The 20,525-nt window shown below is 40.3% G+C and overlaps 1 protein-coding gene and 1 non-coding gene across 2 annotated transcripts; one reads left to right on the top strand and one right to left on the bottom strand.

Moving 5' to 3' along the window:
- The first annotated feature begins 579 nt into the window (after positions 1-579).
- Positions 580-16,682, top strand: LOC138615641 (transmembrane protease serine 6). The gene is made up of 18 exons (XM_069689393.1): positions 580-658; positions 1,390-1,518; positions 2,020-2,162; positions 2,720-2,787; positions 3,992-4,179; positions 4,382-4,423; positions 6,484-6,688; positions 7,302-7,438; positions 8,280-8,392; positions 8,729-8,838; positions 9,687-9,829; positions 9,931-10,029; positions 10,882-10,995; positions 11,245-11,361; positions 11,686-11,854; positions 13,443-13,720; positions 15,546-15,682; positions 16,303-16,682. The coding sequence occupies exons 1-18, from the start codon at positions 580-582 to the stop codon at positions 16,465-16,467; spliced, it is 2,436 nt and encodes an 811-aa protein (XP_069545494.1). The 3' UTR covers positions 16,468-16,682.
- A 3,050-nt stretch (positions 16,683-19,732) lies between these two features.
- On the bottom strand, positions 19,733-19,805 carry trnar-ccg (transfer RNA arginine (anticodon CCG)). The gene has a single exon. It is a non-coding gene; the product is annotated as a tRNA-Arg (tRNA).
- Between the last annotated feature and the right edge of the window lie 720 nt (positions 19,806-20,525).

The raw sequence follows: 20,525 nt of genomic DNA, 5'->3' as shown, positions 1-20,525 counted from the left end.
GAGATATTGAGTGTTTAGTGCATGAGTTAAAATACACAAATCTCTGCTGAGTCACTGTATGGCTCTTTGGGATTTATTGTTTGCGTAGGAAAGAGAAATAAACTCTGGAGAATCAAGCTGAGTATGAAATAATCATAACCCAGCTTCATTCCCAACAGACGCACCTGTGCAGGTGAGTTGACTGGGCATCACTGTTGCTAGGCAACGATTAGTGACATCAGCACAGTTGCTGTGCATCTGACTCCCTGCTGCTCCTTTAGATGGGAAGGTACTCGCAACGTATGATATGAAATCATCTGTTCAAGCTTTGTGGATGTACAGAGAAAACTTAGCTCTCAGCAATGTGCAAAACTAAATGAGCTTTGGGAGATATTGACTGGCTATTTAAAAAAATGTTTTTTTACCTTTGGACTTACAAACAGAAAGGGAGCTGCTCGCTGTCTGTCTGAGCAACATGTCTGGCTGTGTGACTACAAGAGATGCTTCGTAAAAAGCTGTTAGATCGGAAATTCAGACCACAATGAGCCCTCATGGACAGTAAGATGATTTCTCAAGGAGCAAGGAATGTGGTGTGACGCAATGGCGTTCGGACAAGACTCAAAGAAGGCTATTTCATGTGACCAGGGACTCACGCCTGCTTCTCTGAATAACAGGGTCAGTAACATTAAAACACTGAAATAGCTGCAGTAGTTTGATATAATGTTAATCACTCAGTAGATTGACATGTATTTCAAACCTTTTGAGTTGTGAGAGTAAATCTGTTTTTAACAGAATATCATTGGCAACACAAGCCTTTTTCAAAATAGAGGCTTTTGTTTGGATTTTTAATGTTGTTGATGTGACTGATTGTGAATGAAATCTCCACCAGATGAAGACGCTGCTGTGGTTTTGTGACAGCTTTCAGTTTCCTGCCCTTAAAACCCTTTTCTGTTAAAAGCCTCATCCGGTTTCCGACTGTTTGAAAATGTCTGAAAGGGGAACTCTACAGTATCCACATCAAAGTCTGCTCACAGAACCTGGGAGACGTTGCATTTATGGAGATAAAAGAAAGATCTGCGTCAGCATCGGTTTGGTTTGACGACGACAAGTTTGAAAATGAGGAGCATGGACTGAGATAACCTCATCCCTGCTCAAGGCCACATTAGCAAGAGGCTAATGCTCACTGCAGAGCTAATGAGTGGAATTAAACCATGCCCAAGTTTGATACAAATGTCCATGGTGACATCACAAATGCACACATACCAGTGGTCACAAAAACCTGTGTGCTACGCAACAGCAACATTCGTAGAACTTTTTGATCGCAGGGAAAGAACGCTAAATGGTCTGCACACTTCATCCCCTGGTCTCAAAGAGCTTTACAGTTTGCCTCCCATTCACCCATTCAGGTAGGAGCTGCTACGCGAGCTGTGGCTCCACCGACCAAGAAGACTCAATTTTGCAAGCGTCTCCTTGCCTTCCTCATCATCCTCATCATCATCCTTACTGTAGCAGGAGCCATGCTGGCCTGGTACTTCCTAGGTGAACAGTTGTTTCTCTCTCTCTTATTGATTTAATCATTTTTTGCCTTTCTAGTATATGGTACTGCGGGCTAGAATATTTCAACTTTTGTAAATATATATGTACATATATTCATCGACATCAGAGGATATATCCAGATTACTTTGGTGATCTCCTGACTTTTGCTCTAACACCATCAAGAAACATCCCATGTTGGATTGATTGCCATAAAATCATGTTGAGATCTTCATGTTCCCCTCAGCATGAGTTTTAATAACTTTGGTGGTCTCTTGACCTTTCATCCAGTGCCATCATCAAGTCCAAATCTTTAGTTTGTCCAATACTTTGTTGGATGGTGAATGTGGCAAACATTATACGAACAAAACATCAGTATTTTTGGATTAACTCAATTAACTGCTTGGCCTATATAACGCGTCACAGAACAGCTTGAATGTACACTCTAGTCTAATAAACTCTAGTTTATTTTTGGTGTGTTGATCTTCATACTTACCTCTGTCACAGAGTACAGGGTTTGGGTGTTAGAGCCTCGTGTCCAGCAGCAGTACACGGCCTACATATCCATCCTCAACAGGAACTTCTCTGCTGATCTGTCCTCTCACAACGGCTCTGCGTTCAAGAAAGAAGCCAGGAGAGTGCAGAACACGGTGAGTGAAGAACACAAATTGTGTTGATGCTCATGTACAATAAATTAACTTGGTTCACATCATCCAAAGACATGCATGTCAGGTTCCTTGGTGATTCTACAAATTACCTTCAGGGTGTGAACCCTGCCTTCGCCCAAAGTGAGCTGGGATAGCCTCAAGCCCCCCGTGACCCTGTTCAGGATAAATCGGGTATAAATAATGGATATCCATTATGAGATGGACGATCTGGAGTGAATTAGCACTCAGTGAGACCACATAGGGAGAAGAATTAATTCTGATCAATTACCACAGAGGAATATTTTTATAGTCTGACAAAAAAAATTCAAAACATGACTTGACTGAAATAGGTAAAATGTGTCTAAAGAAGCCCGAAGCCAGGACTGGAGTTATCAAGAACAGACTGTCGTCTATATTACTATTAATGAGCAGCTGCATTCTGTTCAGACGGGTATCTGAGAAACTAATTGATATGCTGGATTACGTCACTTCCATTGACATCCATCATGTAGTTGAATGTTTAGGTGTGAACTGCTCATACTGTCGTTTCTGTCTTTCAGGTAGAGAAGATAATGAATCGCTCGAGTCTTTCTCGATACTTAAACTACACCACTGTGTTCGCCTTTGGGTATGTGGATCTAACTTTGTCTTCACATATAGTACAGCCATAACAACCAAGATAGGAGTGACAGAACAATCAGACAGTGAATGCTCACTTCTGCTAACATCATGGTCTGTAGTAGATGTGTTTAGGAGAAGAGAAGCCACTCTGCTACCACATGTTGATGGCAACTTATATTTAATTCAATCATTCACATTCATTTATCTCAGCGATCGGCCTCTGTATCGATGCTTTGGGGATCGATGATGGGGTGTAGTTCAGTAGAGCATGTGACTTCAGCTCAAAAGATCGCCTGGTTGTCCTTTACATTGTTGTTATTCTCAGTTTCTAACTTTGCCAGCTCTGTTTCAACAATATAACTGTGGGTTTTGAAATAACTAGCCTTGCTCCACTTGCCCATTGCTTACAGTTTCAGGCTTTGCTGTGATTATAGTCTGGAAACCCTGTTCACATTAATGTTTGCTCAGCCACTTTGAAGGGCTGACCAATCAGTGACCAGCTGTGTGCAAAGACAATAGTTCCAAATAATGGAGGCGGAGGTCGAGCTTCTGTGCACAGCACACGATATATGGTGGTCAATGCTGATTCGTTAAAGGCTGCACCAATAGTTTCAAAATTAGCCCGAGATCTACAACCATAGAAAGCAGTGACTGGAAACAATCTTCAATGGAGCTTAATCAGATCCATTAACACAAAGAATGTATAGGTCTGGTCATATGATGCTGTGGCTGCTTTGTATGGAAGTTTACTATTCACAGATGTATGTTTGGAAGCTGAGTTTTGCTATTAACTCTGTGTTCAAGTAAATTCTGTACACGATGGCAGTAAAATTCTCAACGGTGTAACTTGTCAACAAAACGATATTTTTGGCAGATAGGTGGCTCTTGAAACTCTGGAGGCATTGTGCAAGTTATGCTGCTCTGCTGAAGGAAAACTACATTCTTTACAAGAGTTCTTTACAACCAAATGAACCTTAACTTTCCCACCACAGAAAGTTTTACTGTATTTCCTGTCTAGATCATAATGTTTAACCCAAAATGTGCTTTTAAAGTTGTACAATCCATCCATAATTTAAAGAGTCAACTTTCAGCTGAAAGTGATTGTGATTTAATCTCTCCTGGTTGCAGTGATGTAGAAAAACACTTCATGGTTTGACAGAGTGATATCTTTAACTTCTATGTGGATGTATGGCTTGGCTTTGTTTCTGCAGGGAGGGGAGTGTTGTGGCTCACTTCTGGATAGTGCTGTCTGTACCCAGCAGCCATGCAGGGGGGGTCACGCTGGATAGGGTCACCAGGAGCCTGCAGGAGGGCTTGAGGAGGTACAGCGGGCCAAAGGAAGAAGAGATGGCCAGCATAGATGGACACCTCTTCCACCTCCTCACGCTGTCTGTCAGTGGTAAGGAGTAAAAAAGAGAGTGTGTGTGTGTGTGTGTGTGTGTGTGTGTGTGTGTGTGTGTGTGTGTGTGTGTGTGTGTGTGTGTGTGTGTGTGTGTGTGTGTGTAAGCTTTAAGGAAAGATTTTTTAAAAAGCATGCAGAAAGAGGATTACAGTTATATTTAGTTTTGTTTTAATTCCTGTTTTTGTTCTACTCCTTACAGAAACTGACTCCAGAGTTGTAGAGCTTTTAAAAGCCTCATTCGGTATCACACTTAATCTTCATTTGCTTGCTCATAATTTATTGTTTTGTAAACTAATGAATGTGGATTGAACTCTAATCAGCATGCAGTACAATATTCTGTACATTTGTTTGAGTAAAAATATTATGCATTGAACGACAGTGATCAGAATGTACAGTGTGTTTTTACAATGTACAATATCGTAAACTACATCTACAAATCATGTAACAACTCTGGTATATAGGATAAATCCATTATGGGAAGAGACTTGGTGAAAATGACTCAAATCACCTAATTGGGGAGATTTAAGTTTGATCTTGTATTACGGTAGATACATAATGCCATCATGTTGAGACACTTTTTAATAATAATCTTTAAATTATTTTTCAAAATGAACTCAAATCCTGTTTGGATATACAGTAGAAACACATGGACAAGCAGAATTAAAAAAATAGATGCTTTATTGTTCAAATTGTCATGAAGAAACGGTTTCGAGGAAGACGACCAGACAATGTTTTTGGCATACATAGTGTCTCAGGTATCGTAGGCGTTACAGGTGTGTCAAAGCAGGACAGTGCCCCAATGCTAGACTACATTTTATGTAGGCTACGGTAAAAAGCATCTGAGCTCCCCCCGATCAGCTCTCACCAATTGGATGTGTCAGTCCTCAGCAGGTTTTTTTTTAATCTAACATTACCTGTAACCTTAGATAGATAGATAGATAGATAGATAGATAGATAGATAGATAGATAGATAGATAGATAGATAGATAGATAGATAGATAGATAGATAGATAGATAGATAGACAGACAGACAGACAGACAGACAGACAGACAGACAGACAGACAGACAGACAGACAGACAGACAGACAGACAGACAGACAGACAGACAGACAGATAGATAGATAGATAGATAGATAGATAGATAGATAGATAGATAGATAGATAGATAGATAGATAGATAGATAGATAGATAGATAGATAGATAGATAGATAGATAGATAGATAGATAGATAGATACTTTATTAATCCCACAAGGGTAAATCTTTTGTAAAAAATATTAAATATGAAAATGCACAATATATACAATAAAATATATTAATATTAAATTAAACTAACTAAACAATAGTGCAAAGATTTATTAGCTAATAATATTAGCTAATGTGCTAATTCTTGGTTTGAGGTTTGAAGGTTTAAGGTTTGTTGTAAGCAAGTAAGATATGTGTGCTAATATTCCCAGTTTATTAAGGTTGACTATGTATGCCAAAATGGACGTACCCTCCAGGTCTGGAAAGTGAAGTAAAGAAGTCCCTGAAAGTGCAATACCACTGGGGGCCGTACGGGCTGGCTCCAAAAACCTCTGACTCCAATAGACTCCCTTTCAAAAAAGATGAACTTCTCTCATGAAATACAAAGTCAATGTTTTTTTCACAAGTTATTATGGTGTCAGTAGTTAAATTCACTCCTTCAGATCCATTTTCTGATGGTCCTTCTGAAAGTAATGTTATCATTAATTGGATATTAAGACTCAAAGAGAGGTAGGTTAGGGTGTGTGTCTGGTTTGATTTACATGCTTGGGGTGCAGTCAGGTTTCCACTATAGGTGGGTGGGCATAGTGGCCTAAGGTTCTTTGTAAAACCCACCCCTCACATCTCCTTGCCTCATCCAATATGGTCAATTCTGTCAAAAAAACAAACAAATGGTGACGGTTGAAATGCTAGACTCAAGGATTCAAAACAGCTGTTCACAAACCAATGGGTGACGTCATGGTGTGTTTTGTTAAGTAAAGGATAAAGAAAGACACCTCCGAATGCTCGATTAATTCGCCTCATGTGTATGTAACACTGTTCAAGATAATTTCAATAAATAAAAATTGTTTCTTTTCTGTGTCATTACATTGCTTCAAACATAAAATCAGAGCAAAACTTCACATCTCAACATGATGTCAACAATCAGGGCCTACCAGCTTTAACAAATAAGTATAAGAATTATAGAAACAATATTTATCCAACTTTGTGTCACGACACAAATGTCATTTTTTGTGCACAAAGTCCAACTCTCATTTTTGGCTTCTTTGCCCCAAGACTGTTACCGCTATCAGATGGTGGTGTCCAGCAGCGCTGTGGCTCTCCGTGGCCCCGACACGCAGCGCTCCTCCTGCTTGTGGCACCTCCAGGCCAGCCCTGGGTCCCAGCTGGAGCTCCACATGGAGTGGCTGCTGCCGGAGTGCTGTGACAGGCTGGTGGTGTACGACTCCCTCACGCCCTCTGACAATCATCTCATCACATCGTGAGTTCCTTGCAAAACAACAACAGATATAATACACTGTGCAACTGTTTGAGGCACTAAAATTAAAGCTGGGATGCTTTTCAAAATTAATCCATGATAGTAGGGGAGTGAACCAAATACATACCTAAATCAAATCAATATTCAGTTCCTTTCAGCACGCAGCTTATCCACTGACTTGGCAGGTAGGTTGTTCCCAGCATCGGAGAAGCCACGGTGCTTCAGTGGATTTAAAATGTCTCATATATTCCCAGACTGACTGACTGACGTTGAGATCAGTGCTCTGTGGGGGCCGTATCATCTGTCACAGGACTTCATCTTCCTCTTGTTGCCGAAGTGACAATGGATTTAAGACTGAGGAGATGCCTCCCTGACAGTGTGGATAAACATGATTAAAGCATCTCAAACTTTTGGACATTAATGTATATTAGCTGTGACATATCCGGCCAGTGTCTGTCCTCCTGTAATGGGCTGAATTAACAAACCACTAAACAAATCCCTCCCACTCTGTCGTTATCCTCAGTCAGTGCCTGATTTGTGAGGGATTCAAAGTTTACTGTTAGCCCGTTTATTTCTAAATCTAATAATCTATCACTTTGACGACTTCTGTCCTCAGTGTGTACGGCTGCAGCAGACATGAGCATGTGGTGCGCGTCCTGTCGTCAGGCGAGTGGATGACAGTGGTTTGGAAAAAGGGTCTGCATAATTACAAAGACCCCTTTTCTTTGGCCGCACAGGCGTGGGACCACCGGGGTAAGACTGCCTGCATGCTTCAGCCTTCTGTGACAAATATGTCTCATGCAATTGTTTATTCAGAGGAAAAGGAGGATACGGTGAGTCAAATGCAGCCATATAAGAACAACTTTTTCTATTGTTGGATTAAAACTAATTGAAAACTTACAAGAGGAAATTGTTAAGATTTGTTAACAATAGGACTAAGCCGTACATGAAGCTCTTTGAGGCTTAATTTAATGCACAGTGCTGCTTTGAATTAACGCTTCCATAGCAACCTGCTCATAACACAAATACTAAAAAGATAATGTGTTAGCATCAGTAATGAGATCTTTTCTCATAATGAAAGAATAACTTTTACAAGATAAAGTTTCACATCATTGTCTGCACAAAACGACATGGTAATCCATCCGTCGGTCGTGGACACATTTCTCTCAAAACCACAAACGTCAACTTCATGTTAGCACGGGAGGGAAAAGTCAGGCGATCACCAAAGTCCTTAAGATACATCATCTGGGAAACACCAACATCTGCACCAAAGTTTTTCGCCAATTTATCTAGATGTTTAGAAATTTCATTGTATAAATGACAGACTGGTTTTGTTAGAAGTCAGAGAATCACAAAAGTCAGATGGACTTTGGAATGGACCAATGGAAAACATGAATATCTGTATCTGTAGTTTTATGGCAGTTCATCTTGGCCTTACCCGACCAGACTATATCAATACCAGCAGGTAGTTGTCTGTCAGAGTTTTCATCCAGCAGTATGTTTTGTAGTTGTTGAAATTCACCGATGAACAGGAGAATGGATTTGTATTGTGGATAAAAACATCTCTTTTGTTCCCTGTCTTTATCTTTGTCAGACTGTAATTCCACGATACAGCTGAAGGCTGTATCAGGTGTCCAGGGGACACTAAGGACGCCTTTCTTTCCCAGTTACTACCCTCCAAACACCAACTGCACCTGGAGCTTTACCGTGAGTCTCTTCCATCCATATATCACCTTACAGAAAAAACACACGAGTTTCCCATGTTCTCCACATAGGACACATGTGATTACATGTATGACACATGTTTACCACATGTTACAACATATGATAACATGCACAATCACATGTGATTGTGTTCATATGCGATTACATGCGTTTTTGCATGCGAGAGTCTTTTATTGATTTACTAATGATGTCTTCATGTGTTTTTTCATTGAGTAAATATACATAAACAAGTGTAAAGCTGTGAATCATTAATATGGACACACATATGGACATTACTGTATGTGTGTATTTGTTGTGTTTTTGTATTTACTTCTGCAGATGCCCGGTGCAGTGATGGGCTTGTCTCTGGAGTTTGAGGGCTACGAGCTGAGCAGATCCAGTTACAACCAGGCCTGTACCCAGGGACAGTGGATCATTCAGAACCGCAGGTAGACTGGGCCACAGCGAATAAGGCTGGTCTTTGGTCAGTGTCTTAGGCTCTCTGGTGAGCGGCTCTCCAAGGTTCACTGGCAGCAACACTCACATCGTTGATGAGAGTTTAGCTGACAAGTGTGGTTAACATCAGCAGAGACTGTCCTTTCTACAGTTGTTACTCAACTTAATCTACTTTTCATGACTGCAAAGGACTTTTTTGAGAACAGATTCTTTTCAAAAAAGTAACTTTTCTTTCCTAAAATGGTCACATGGGAAGGTTTTTTAAAACTGTTTAGTACACAGGTGATGAGCCTCTAATATGCTTAGATATTTTAGGTTGAGCCCGACTTCCTCTTTATCCTTACTTTGAGCCACCACAACACATGCAGGCGGCAGCAATAACCACATTACACATACCGAACCGAAAAGATACACCTGGTACACTAAAGAGCAGAGGAGAGAAAAAGGTTCAGTGCATCTTGTTGGGAATCAAACTGTTTATTTATAATTTCCACCTGTGTGTAGGTCATGATGTGTGTGATGTCAGTTGAAAAAAAGGAAAATGGAACAAATTGCAGTTATAAATGTTTAGTCGTCACATGATTTTATTCTTCACAACAACAGGGGGCAGCATCGTCCCATGAGTCTCCTGTTGCTGTTACAGGACATTTAAGTTTCAATATGACATTTCTGTTTATTTTCAAACTGTCAAAAGTCTGATTAAAGTGCAACCTGAGGGTTGAGGGCTTCAGGGTGATCCATTGCTATTTAAAAAGCAAACCTGTAGACTTCCACAAAAGCCTATATTACTGTTGGCCCTTCATGGAAACATAACTGAATTTTATATCTTCTTTCTTCTCAGACTGTGTGGTACGAGGGTTCTGCAGCCCTACAGCGAACGCCTCGTCCTGCTCTCTACGACGACCATTATTGTCATGACGTCTGAGGTACCACTCACCGGGCCGGGCCTTCAGCTGCACTACAGCATCTTTAACCTGTCCGACCGTAAGTTGTGGATGCAGATTTCCAAAGTGCCCCACTTTATTAATTTGGTTAAAGAGTTCTATCATGTTTGTGAACACAGATTTGGACTGTGTGTTTTATAGCTTGCCCGGGTCAGTTCCTGTGCACTGTGAATGGCCTCTGCGTTCCTATCTGTGATGGAATCGAAGACTGTCCCAACGGACTTGATGAGAGGAACTGTGGTACATATTTTACGTGCTAAATTCACGAGTCAACACATAATTTGTTGTTTCCTGCTAAAACTAAAAACAGTGCAGTGAAGTGAATCCCAATGCAATTTACATATTGTTAAATTTACCTTCTACCAGTCACCACTTGGGACACTTTAAGAGGACTGAAGCTGCGAGGTTTATTGAAGCAAAACATATACTATAATGTGAGCCTTGTCAGTGTGCTGCTAATGAAAGCTGGCTGGCTTAAAATCCGAGAGTGATGTTGATCTGATCTGATGGACCTGTTCTATCTAAATCCTTTGAATCCACTTGGATGGCAGACAGTATCTCACAACTTAAAACCTGTGAGATTTGGCAGCTTGTCAAGCTACAGCGCTGTTATTGGTTTGCCTTAAAGGTCTACTGATTAGATGCTACTTCATAGCAAATAAAATAATAATCACGTAAACACAGCAGAAACATGGCAAATTTGCTTCTATGCTTGAATAAGTACAATTTCTATTGAATAAAAACACAGACTGCTTATAATACAATCCTGAAAATCCACTATTATCTCTTGAAAAAAAAAAGTGTTTTCCATTTAACCTATCAAATATAATCAGGCAAGCACTGAATCTAGTTATCTATTATCGAACCAAAAATATTCAAGTCTGAAAATAGGTTTTAAACAATAATTGAGAAGCACAGCAGACTTCCTGTGCACTGCTCCATGTTACATAATACTGAACTACTGTCACGATGTCTTGCTGCTTTTACACAACATCCTGTCACCTTAATTCATGTCACTGAATGTTACTGTATATATGAACACACATGACCGCTCATACTAATATTTCTTGTGTGTGTGTGTGTGTGTTTCAGTGTGTGTGGCACAGTACACGTGTCCAGAGGACAGCCAGTGTGTGGACTACTACAAAGTGTGTGACCAACACCCAGACTGCCCTGAAGCCACAGATGAGATGAACTGTACTGATGGTAAGAAAATCACACGTTCAAGTGCATTCACACATATTCACACAAAACAGAGAGCCACAGCTTTCAGCAAAAGACAATTTGAAAAGTAGCAAAACTCAAATCTTTGCACCTTTGAGCATTGTAGTCTAAATATAACTTCCTGTGTATATTCGGATGGGAAGTATCAGCCAACTCTGGCAGTCATGAATGTGCATGTGCAAAGCGCAGCATCACAGCAAAGCATTACATTTCCAGTATGTGTGTGTCCAGGTGTTGAGTGTACAGATATGACCTATGTGTGCGCTGATGGAACGTGTCTGAAGAAGCCGAACCCCGAGTGTGACTCTGTCACTGACTGCCCCGATGCCTCAGATGAGAAGCAGTGTGGTGAGAAGATACACACTGTTTTTATTCACTTTATGCCTTTACACTCGATTTCATTTACACTAGAATTTAGGGGACAGGTTTGTCAAGATCATCTTAAGCATAATATCAACCTGCTTTTTAATGAAAACGAAATAAAATCAATCAAGAAAATCTGTCTTCATTAACTTGTGTTTTTCGTGTTTTCTCGATCAGAAAGATTAGATATACTGGATGTAAATATATTTTTGTCACTAACTCAAGCATTTTATTTTAAGTTTATTTAGCACACGTTGTCCACATTTGCAGCTGTGTACTCATGCAGTATATACCTGTGTATTCATTCAGAGTGCGGCCTGAGGCAGTTCTCCAGCCGTATCGTTGGGGGTACCAGCGCCTCTGAGGGGGAGTGGCCATGGCAGGCCAGTCTGCAGGTGCAAGGAACCCACATCTGTGGCGGTGCGCTAATCTCCAGCCAGTGGGTGGTGTCTGCCGCCCACTGTTTCTATGACAACCGGTGAGTGCAGGAATCGAAAGTGCTGTCAAACGGACGGCAACCTGAGGTACTGTGTTGTGCAAGAATAACATATTTTCATTCTCTACGCTGACTTTGATGAAGCATTTTTAGTATTCTAGTATTTTTTTATCAATCATGTTTATCTTTCTGTTTTCTCCAAACTTCCTCTCTCATCACTTCTACTGTTGTATCTTTGCTGTCCAGGGTTTAACTTTGACAGCCTGTTGACTCAGAGCCAGTCTATTTTTGTATTCATATACTGTATGCTTGTGTCTTTTCGACCCAGTATCAGCGGTCTGGACAGTGGCCAAAACTATCACACCATCCTGGAGAGGATTAACAATTCTTCTCTACTTTATTTTGCTGCATGGTGATTAAAAGCTTTTGCAGTCTTCAGAGTTTAGACATTTCAGTCTAAATGATGAAAAATGCTGAAAAACAGAATCAGTTGCTCAGGCATATGTTTGCAGTCAAAAATGCATCACTGCTCACCGTCACCATCAGTGTTCACTGTCACCTTAGCCAGCTGGCTGCACACAAAGGAGCACTTTGAGGATGTCGAGCCGTTATACACTACACTTAAATTATCACTTTATGCGAATGATCTGCTCCTGTACTTGTCGGACCCATCACATCACTCCTGTTGTTGTATCTTCGAGCAGTTCATTAAATTTTAAACTTAAAAAGTCATAACTACCAAAAGAGCAAAGCACTACCAGATAATTCACTGGCACGGCAGCTCCCTTACTCTCTAGTTCTACTTAAATGGGCAAAGAGTTGGTTTTTATATTTAGGAATCTACAAAACAACATCTTTGTTTGATCTGTGGCTAAATATTTTGCTCAGTTAAAGGTAGAAGAGGATCTCAGGTCTGCCCTGCCTTTGTAACTGACAGGCTGGATAGGCCTGATTAAAACAATTGATCGGCCCAAGTTTACACAGCCTGTGGATCTGCAAGTAGTTTAAGATGCCTGTGTTTTGATTACAGGAATATGCTGTAAAAGGTATAAGTCAATCCAAGTCTCCCTACTCAAACCAAAAGCGCCTGAAAACAGCATTTGGGAGCAGACTTACTTAAATCTTCCATATGTGTATTCAATGCAAAAACAAACACCAGCCTGGCCCAAAATGTACCCTGACGTCAGTGACACCTGGAATCGCTGCAAACAACCCCCTGCTAATCGCAATCATATGCTTTGGTCCTGTCCCAAGGTAATAACCTTCTGCTCGAACATGTTTGAAACTATAACATGAGCTTATGATGTCTTCATTGCCCCAAAATTCTTTATCTGTCATCTTTGGCGCTCCACCTGATACCGACCTCTCTGTTGCTACGTGGCGAGCCCTGGCCTCCATGACTGTCCTGGTCAGATGTTTGACCCCACTGACAGGGGGCTCACTTCCTATCCTACACAGGATTGATGGGTAAAGGAAGACCAATATGTTAGACTGTTACATCAATGGTGGAAGACTCTAAAAAAATAATACAAACAACAACAACAAAAAGTAACTATGGGTGCTATATTATTTTAAAGACCTCTTGACTCTGTAACACATTACAAGTTGTTGTCTTCTCGTCCTGCTGCAGCCTCTACTCCCCCTCAGTGTGGACAGTCTACCTGGGTAAACTCCTGCTCAACCGCAGCAGCCCCACAGAGGAAGTGGCACGAGTTCAGCGCATCCACCTTCACCACTACTACGACAGTGAGTCCCAGGACTACGACCTGGCCCTACTGAAGCTCCAACGGGACGCGTCTGTGCCGCTAGCTGGACATGCTCGACCCGCCTGCCTGCTCCCTTCCACCCACCAGCTGGAGCCAGGCCTGCTCTGCTGGGTCACCGGCTGGGGGTCCCTCCGTGAGGGAGGTGAGCGGGGAAAGAGGGAAGGGGAGATCGTAGGAGATAAGACAGACCCTGGAGTATTGGTGGAATGAGTATATGGAAGCAGTTTATTTATCAGATAATGGATTTTATTATGAAAAGTATCAACCCATTTGGGAACTTTTGAAGCCTTGATTTTGGAACTTTGGCCGTTGCCATCTTGTTTTTTTGGAACCATGAGTTACCATATTTGGCTGATAAAAGAGGGTGGAGCCAGGGAGGAGTGGTTCTGACTGAGAACCTGAGGACACTATGATTGGGAATGGTAACTTCACAACTGCCTCTCAAAATACCACAAGTTTGTGACCGCAACAAATTTAACAAATCTGCAAATTATTTGCAACAAAGATTTTCTCTTGACTATAAGTGAAAGATGTTTATTTTTTTTTCATCCAAAACAATAGCAATCTCCATTTAACCATGGCCTTTGGTATACATTGACGCAACACCACATCAGCCTTGTAAAGGACTGACTTTTCCTCCCCTCTGTTGCCAAGTGCTTGCATATTGTATAATATGGGAAGGTCTTGACCTTAGGAGTGCCCTGAGATGACTGCTATAAATAATATTGAAATTAAACTGACACAGTAATTTAAATGTGCACAAATACAGTTTTATTTACAGTTTATTTTGAAAAGAATGGCATACATGCCCAGTTTTTATTTTTATTTGTATAAAGTAATTTTAAGCCTGGTAAAGGCTTGTGTATAGTAATCCAATCTAATGCATTACCTTTTCAGGAGGTGATTGTGTAGTCTTTAAAAGCTCCATCTTATCAGTGCAAGATATGTGGAATGTAGAGGTGGTAACGTGAAGGAAAGTGTATTTTCTATTTTAACTGAGCAAACTCGCAGGAAATTAACCCATCTGAATTAAAGAGGCAGGAGGAGTGTGGGCGGAAGTGGTTTCTGGTGTCATGATGAACCCTAATGAAAACATTTTCTGGCATGAAAGGTTTCATTAAAATAAACATCAATTTTGAGAGAAAAAGTGAAAGTAGATTTGCAAACATTAAAATATGGCTGCAAAACTATAGCAATAATAACAAGCTTTCTTAAGAACGTGTAAGAAATCATGCCATTATATTTTTTTTACTGATGGTGTACACATATTCACAGCTATTCAGCATGGATACAAGATTAATACAAGCTGAGGAATCAGTATTTCAATCAAGATAGACTTCAAACTGAACAAAGTAATAAAATAAAGATTATTGTCATGTGCACGGACAAGAGGAGAAAAGTGACAGATGTCAGAGTCTTTGTGAATTGCACCATATTGTGATATCGTTATATATCATTATGCAAGAGGCTGAGGATGTGCAGGAAATCCCCTTGGGTCTAGACATATAGATGGTGGTGATGGTGAGATGAGGAACAGAAGAAAGAGAACATCTGGATGTGATGAAGATCTAAAAGTGACGAGCAGTTGTGGAGGAATCTGATTGGTCAACTAAAACCACCCACAGTCAGTTGATTAGAAAAAGCTGAGAGAGAAAGCAAGAAAAGATTGAAAATGAATGAGGCCTAAACTGAAGTGAACCTATATGGAGCTTCATGACTGTAGTCTGTGACATCTTTCACCGTGGGTTTGTGTGACTTTGAGTTTGCTCATATAAGTTGATCTGCAGCTCTAGAACTGACAACCAGTAAAGGCATCAATGTCAATGACAAACATTATTATGTCATCAGAACATGGCAACAATGTTAGGACTGGGAGGAGAACGCACACTTTTGGCTTTACTAGTTTGACATTGTTTTTCTAAATGGAAAATGATTCTGAAAATGTTTTGCCCCATGTCCTCCTCCAGGCCGTGCCAGTAATATTCTTCAGCAAGTGGATGTTCGCCTGGCCAGTGAGGAAGCATGCGTTCGCTCCTACGGCCACCTGGTCACTCCCAGAATGCTTTGTGCCGGTTATCGCAGTGGAGAGAAAGATGCCTGTCAGGTACAAAGAAACACATGAGATGTTTATTTCATTTCACAATCCACTTTGAATTATATCCATATTTTTAAAGGACTAAATGTGAAACAACAGATGACACTCAGAGTAACCAACCCACCAGAGAATCATCTCAAAATGCTGCAGGAAAAACACCAGGTTGAAATAAACTGGAATACTTTCTTAAACTAAAGCAGATGTTTAGAGGTTTTATATTATATATAGGCTATATATACATACAATTGACAACTCTAAGATTAACTAACTTAATATTATTGTTTATCCTACGTAATAATATTAACTAAAGTTCCTGTAATGTTTAATGGTTAGTTAAATTTCAGTTCATCTCACATAATCATCTAGTCTTCTTTTTCTGTCTGAATTTGTATTTATCCAAAGGCACAAACAAGTGGAATAGATTTAATGACAAAATACAAATCTCAGGTCTCCCAAACAGACTCTTCCCACTCCTACATCTCAGTGTGAAACCACATCCTGAATGTCCTCTGGGTGATCTCAGCCTCAAGAGACGCTATGGCTAATTATAAACACTTCAATTATTATGGTAATTTTGTGCTATAGAGACATTATAAACCTTCCCCTGTAACACTGCCCGTCTCCGTCAGGGAGACTCGGGCGGTCCCTTGGTGTGCCAGAAGCCGTCGGGTCGCTGGTTCCTGGCCGGGGTGGTGAGCTGGGGCCATGGCTGTGGACGTCCAGACTACTATGGCGTCTACACCCGCATCACCAGGTTCACTGAATGGATCAATCAGGTCATCAGCAGCCCCTGAGTCACTGAGGATCTTCATCATCCTCACATCAATCAATATCTTCATAACCGCAAGCTGGGTGCAAATGAAAACATCCTTCGCACAGTGACATAAGGTGCTGGCAGATGATTTGAGACTGCTTCAAATCCAAACAGCGTGATGCTAAAACGTGAAAGACTTCATTCTGAAGTCATTAAGAAATAAAGCAAACTTTAATTAACCTTCTTTATTTCACACCTCTCAGAACTGATATTATAAATTGTTGATAATTGTAATAAGCATCCATGTTTGACCATTCATTCTCTTACAAAACTGAATCTTCTTTATTTGAAATATTAAACTGAGGATTTTTTTCGATAATACAAATGTTCGCCTCTTTGCTGGAAGTGAATGTGGCAGACTGACTGGGCTCGGACAGAAACACTGAGGTCTTCTGGTGGATGAACTGGAAGACAAACAGAAGAAAAAACATAGTTCAGAGCAGAACTGTGACACAAAGTACAGCTGAGGCTGATGGGCATCATTAGTTTTATATGCATTTGGTCATAAACCACAATATTGGACAAATCAGATTTTTAAGCTGATGAAAAGCCACAAAATCACAAATTTTATTACAACTTATAAAGACATGAATGTCTCAACATTTGAGACATTTCATTAAATCACACACTGTATGTCAACCTCTTTGTGGTGTTGGAGTGAAAGTCGGAGTATCACTAAAGTTATATGGATACATCATCTTGGAAGCATAAATATTTCCAGCAAATTTTGAGATGTTGAGATGATCGAGATTTTTCACAGGATGAATGAAAACTTTGACCTGGATGTAAGAAGGAAATACAAGATGATCTTCCCTGAATGTTTAAAGATTTAAAGAAGGTCTCCTCTGAAAGGTTTTTACTTTATTTCATTTATATGTTTTGACTGACCACCAGCTCAGCAGGCTAATGCAACTTTTTGTTTTTATTCGCACCTCCAAGTGAGCATTGCATACCTTCTTGCAACACTAACAGACGCACATCAATGCAGATGACTTGTAGTGTCAGAGAAATAAAGCTAGAGAGATGTTGGAGAAATGTTGTATTAGTTGCACTTAAAACATCAGCCTGAGCCTTAAATGCAAGCTTACAGATTTAGTCATATCATCACGGCTAAAAGCTACTCCATGTGCACAGTGTAGACGCCTGTGAGTAACATCTCCCTCTCTTGGAAATCCATACAACTGCAGCCGAGGTAAAACTTCATCATTTGGTGTCTGATTTCACAAGACACAGTGTGCAGCTGTAAGGTTTAATGTTCTCTTTCACAAGCCGCATTCAGAGTGTGAGTGGTTATTTTCGGGGTGCATCAATCACTGTGTCCGAGGACAGGCACTTTTTCTTTCCTGCTGATTTTATTATGGGCAACAACAGTATTCTCAGAGGGATTCGTAGCAGGTGCCAGAGCTTGGCATCCCTCCCTGAGGCTGGGAGCCCATGAGTTATTGTGATTCGTAAATTCGGAGGGCTGACAATCTCTCTTCTTTGAGGATTAGATTTAAAACCTTCCTTTTTGATACAGCAGTTAGGGCTGGCTTAAGTGAACCAGGCTGGGAGACCTCCAGTGATGCACTGAGCACTTCACCTCTACTCAGTCCTCTTTCAGTTTCCATGCAGTTATATGTATTCACCTCTTGAGGTGAGTCAGACAAGACTCGATTTTAATGTTGCCACACGGGGATTTGAACAACCACGGCGGGACGAATGAATCTCACTGGGTACAACTGTTACAGGTTTCCGTTGCCCATTAAGGTGCGTTGTTGACAAGAAGGTTTACATTGGTGATAAACAACGCTTGAATCAACATGGAGATCTGAAGTAGGAGCACCTTGCTGTGTGCGGCCGAGAAGAGATCAGGAGGCAGATCACCGTGACAACGAGGGACAATGATGTATATGAAAACAGAACAAGGCTGTTGCGTCAGAGTTGCACAAAGAGAGATCACAAAAACAGATGACAACAAAGTCAAGGCACTTCAGAAACATTACTTCAAAAATCCATCATCACAGTAAAAGACAGAGTGGTGTTGTGTGACTGAACAGGCAGGAGTGCGATCTGGGCAACAGTGTTTTCCCCAACTATCTTCAGCCTTTGAGTCAGTCAATATGATATCTATCTATCTATCTATCTATCTATCTATCTATCTATCTATCTATCTATCTATCTATCTATCTATCTATCTATCTATCTATCTATCTATCTATCTATCTATCTATCTATCTATCTATCTATCTATCTATCTATCTATCTATCTATCTATCTATCTATCTATCTATCTATCTATCTATCTATCTATCTATCTATCTATCTATCTATCTATCTATCTATCTATCTATCTATCTATCTATCTATCTATCTATCTATCTATCTATCTATCTATCTATCTATCTATCTATCTATCTATCTATCTATCTATCTATCTATCTATCTATCTATCTATCTATCTATCTATCTATCTATCTATCTATCTATCTATCTATCTATCTATCTATCTATCTATCTATCTATCTATCTATCTATCTATCTATCTATCTATCTATCTATCTATCTATCTATCTGTCTGTCTGTCTGTCTGTCTGTCTGTCTGTCTGTCTGTCCTGTCTGTCTGTCTGTCTGTCCGTCCGTCCGTCCGTCCATATAATTCCTCTCTCTCCCCTCTACTCTTCTGTCTCATTAGCTTCTCCTCTCACTCCCACTCGTCTTTTTCACTCTGGAAATGAGCCCTAATCCTCGGGGGAAGTTTCAATATTTTGGAGTTCCCATTTTCAGTGTAATTGGTCTTTTATTAGACTGTAAACCATAATGGCAATTCTGCTCTATGAAGCATAACTACAGTGCTCAAACTGGCCTCTGAGGGCCATAGACACGATCCATCAAGGCAGTTTGCCTGTACAGTAATAGTCAATGCTTATAAATGACCTTCACAGTTTTCTGTAGAGCATGTTGTAAATAACATTTTGACTGACATATATCTTTAATTTTGTAAAAGAGCAGATATGTTTCAGAAAAATCCAGAGGAAACATTTTGTTGAGTATAAATGAAAAAGAAAAGAAGACATATTGGTTTTCCTTGGTCTTGAAGTTTATTTTTATTTTTATTTTTATTTTTTAAAGTATATACCTTTGGTGACCATTAGGGGCTGACTTTAAACACAAGCAGGTAGTGAGCGTTAAATACATGAGTTAACTATTGCTTGCTCATTATAATTCAACCATTCTGAAAATCCTATTTCTTCTTATAAATACACCAACCCAGGTGGGACTTGAACCCACAATCCCCAGCTCCGGAGGCTGATGCCTTATCCATTAGGCCACTGGGTTGCTGTGTTAGTTTGTTCCAAAATGAAAATCTAAACCAGACCACTGAGTTTTCATCTAATTCCCTTCAATTGGATGTGTACCAAAAACTAGGCTAGTGAACTCAAACTGTGCATGTTTACAAAAAAAATTAAAACAGATTATTTGCAGACTTCCCACGCTTCCTACACAATGGCACACATATTCTCAAAGGTCCTAAAAGCAAGGTTCTTAGATTTGTTTACCCTTTAAAATATCACAGAGTGATATAGTGATACATGTCTTTTGTTTTGTTTGTTTACCTGCATGACAGCTGGGTCGCACTCAGCCTCAGAGAAGAGGAGGTATTTTGAGGTCACTTATGGACAACTGTGCAGAGGAGGGGGACAGAAGAAAGAAGAAAGCAGACGTTGATTGAGTTACAGGGTGGCGAGCAGCTCAGTTAACCTCAGACTCCTCTATCAGTTAATTAATCATCATATTCAAACCATTCTGCATATCCATCCATATACAGGAACAAACAAGCAGTATATTGAATGGCAGAGTAGAAGAATATAAATGAGATGATTTTGACGTAGAAGAGTGATTAAGAAAAGCACAGAGGCAGAAGAAAAAGGCCTGCAGACTTGGCATGGGATGTTGATTAGATTATGGACATCCGCCATGTTGCTGCTCTTATGTTTTGCTTTGCCTATGAAAACAGTTAGGAGGACAGATGGAGCCAGTCTCATTCCAACCGAACAC

This window comes from Brachyistius frenatus, unplaced genomic scaffold, assembly GCF_029030835.1.
Source record: "Brachyistius frenatus isolate BFR_SWC_R1_liver_20210118 unplaced genomic scaffold, ASM2903083v1 Contig_7, whole genome shotgun sequence".
NCBI lineage: Eukaryota > Metazoa > Chordata > Actinopteri > Embiotocidae > Brachyistius > Brachyistius frenatus.
This window is presented reverse-complemented; position numbering and strand designations above follow the sequence as displayed.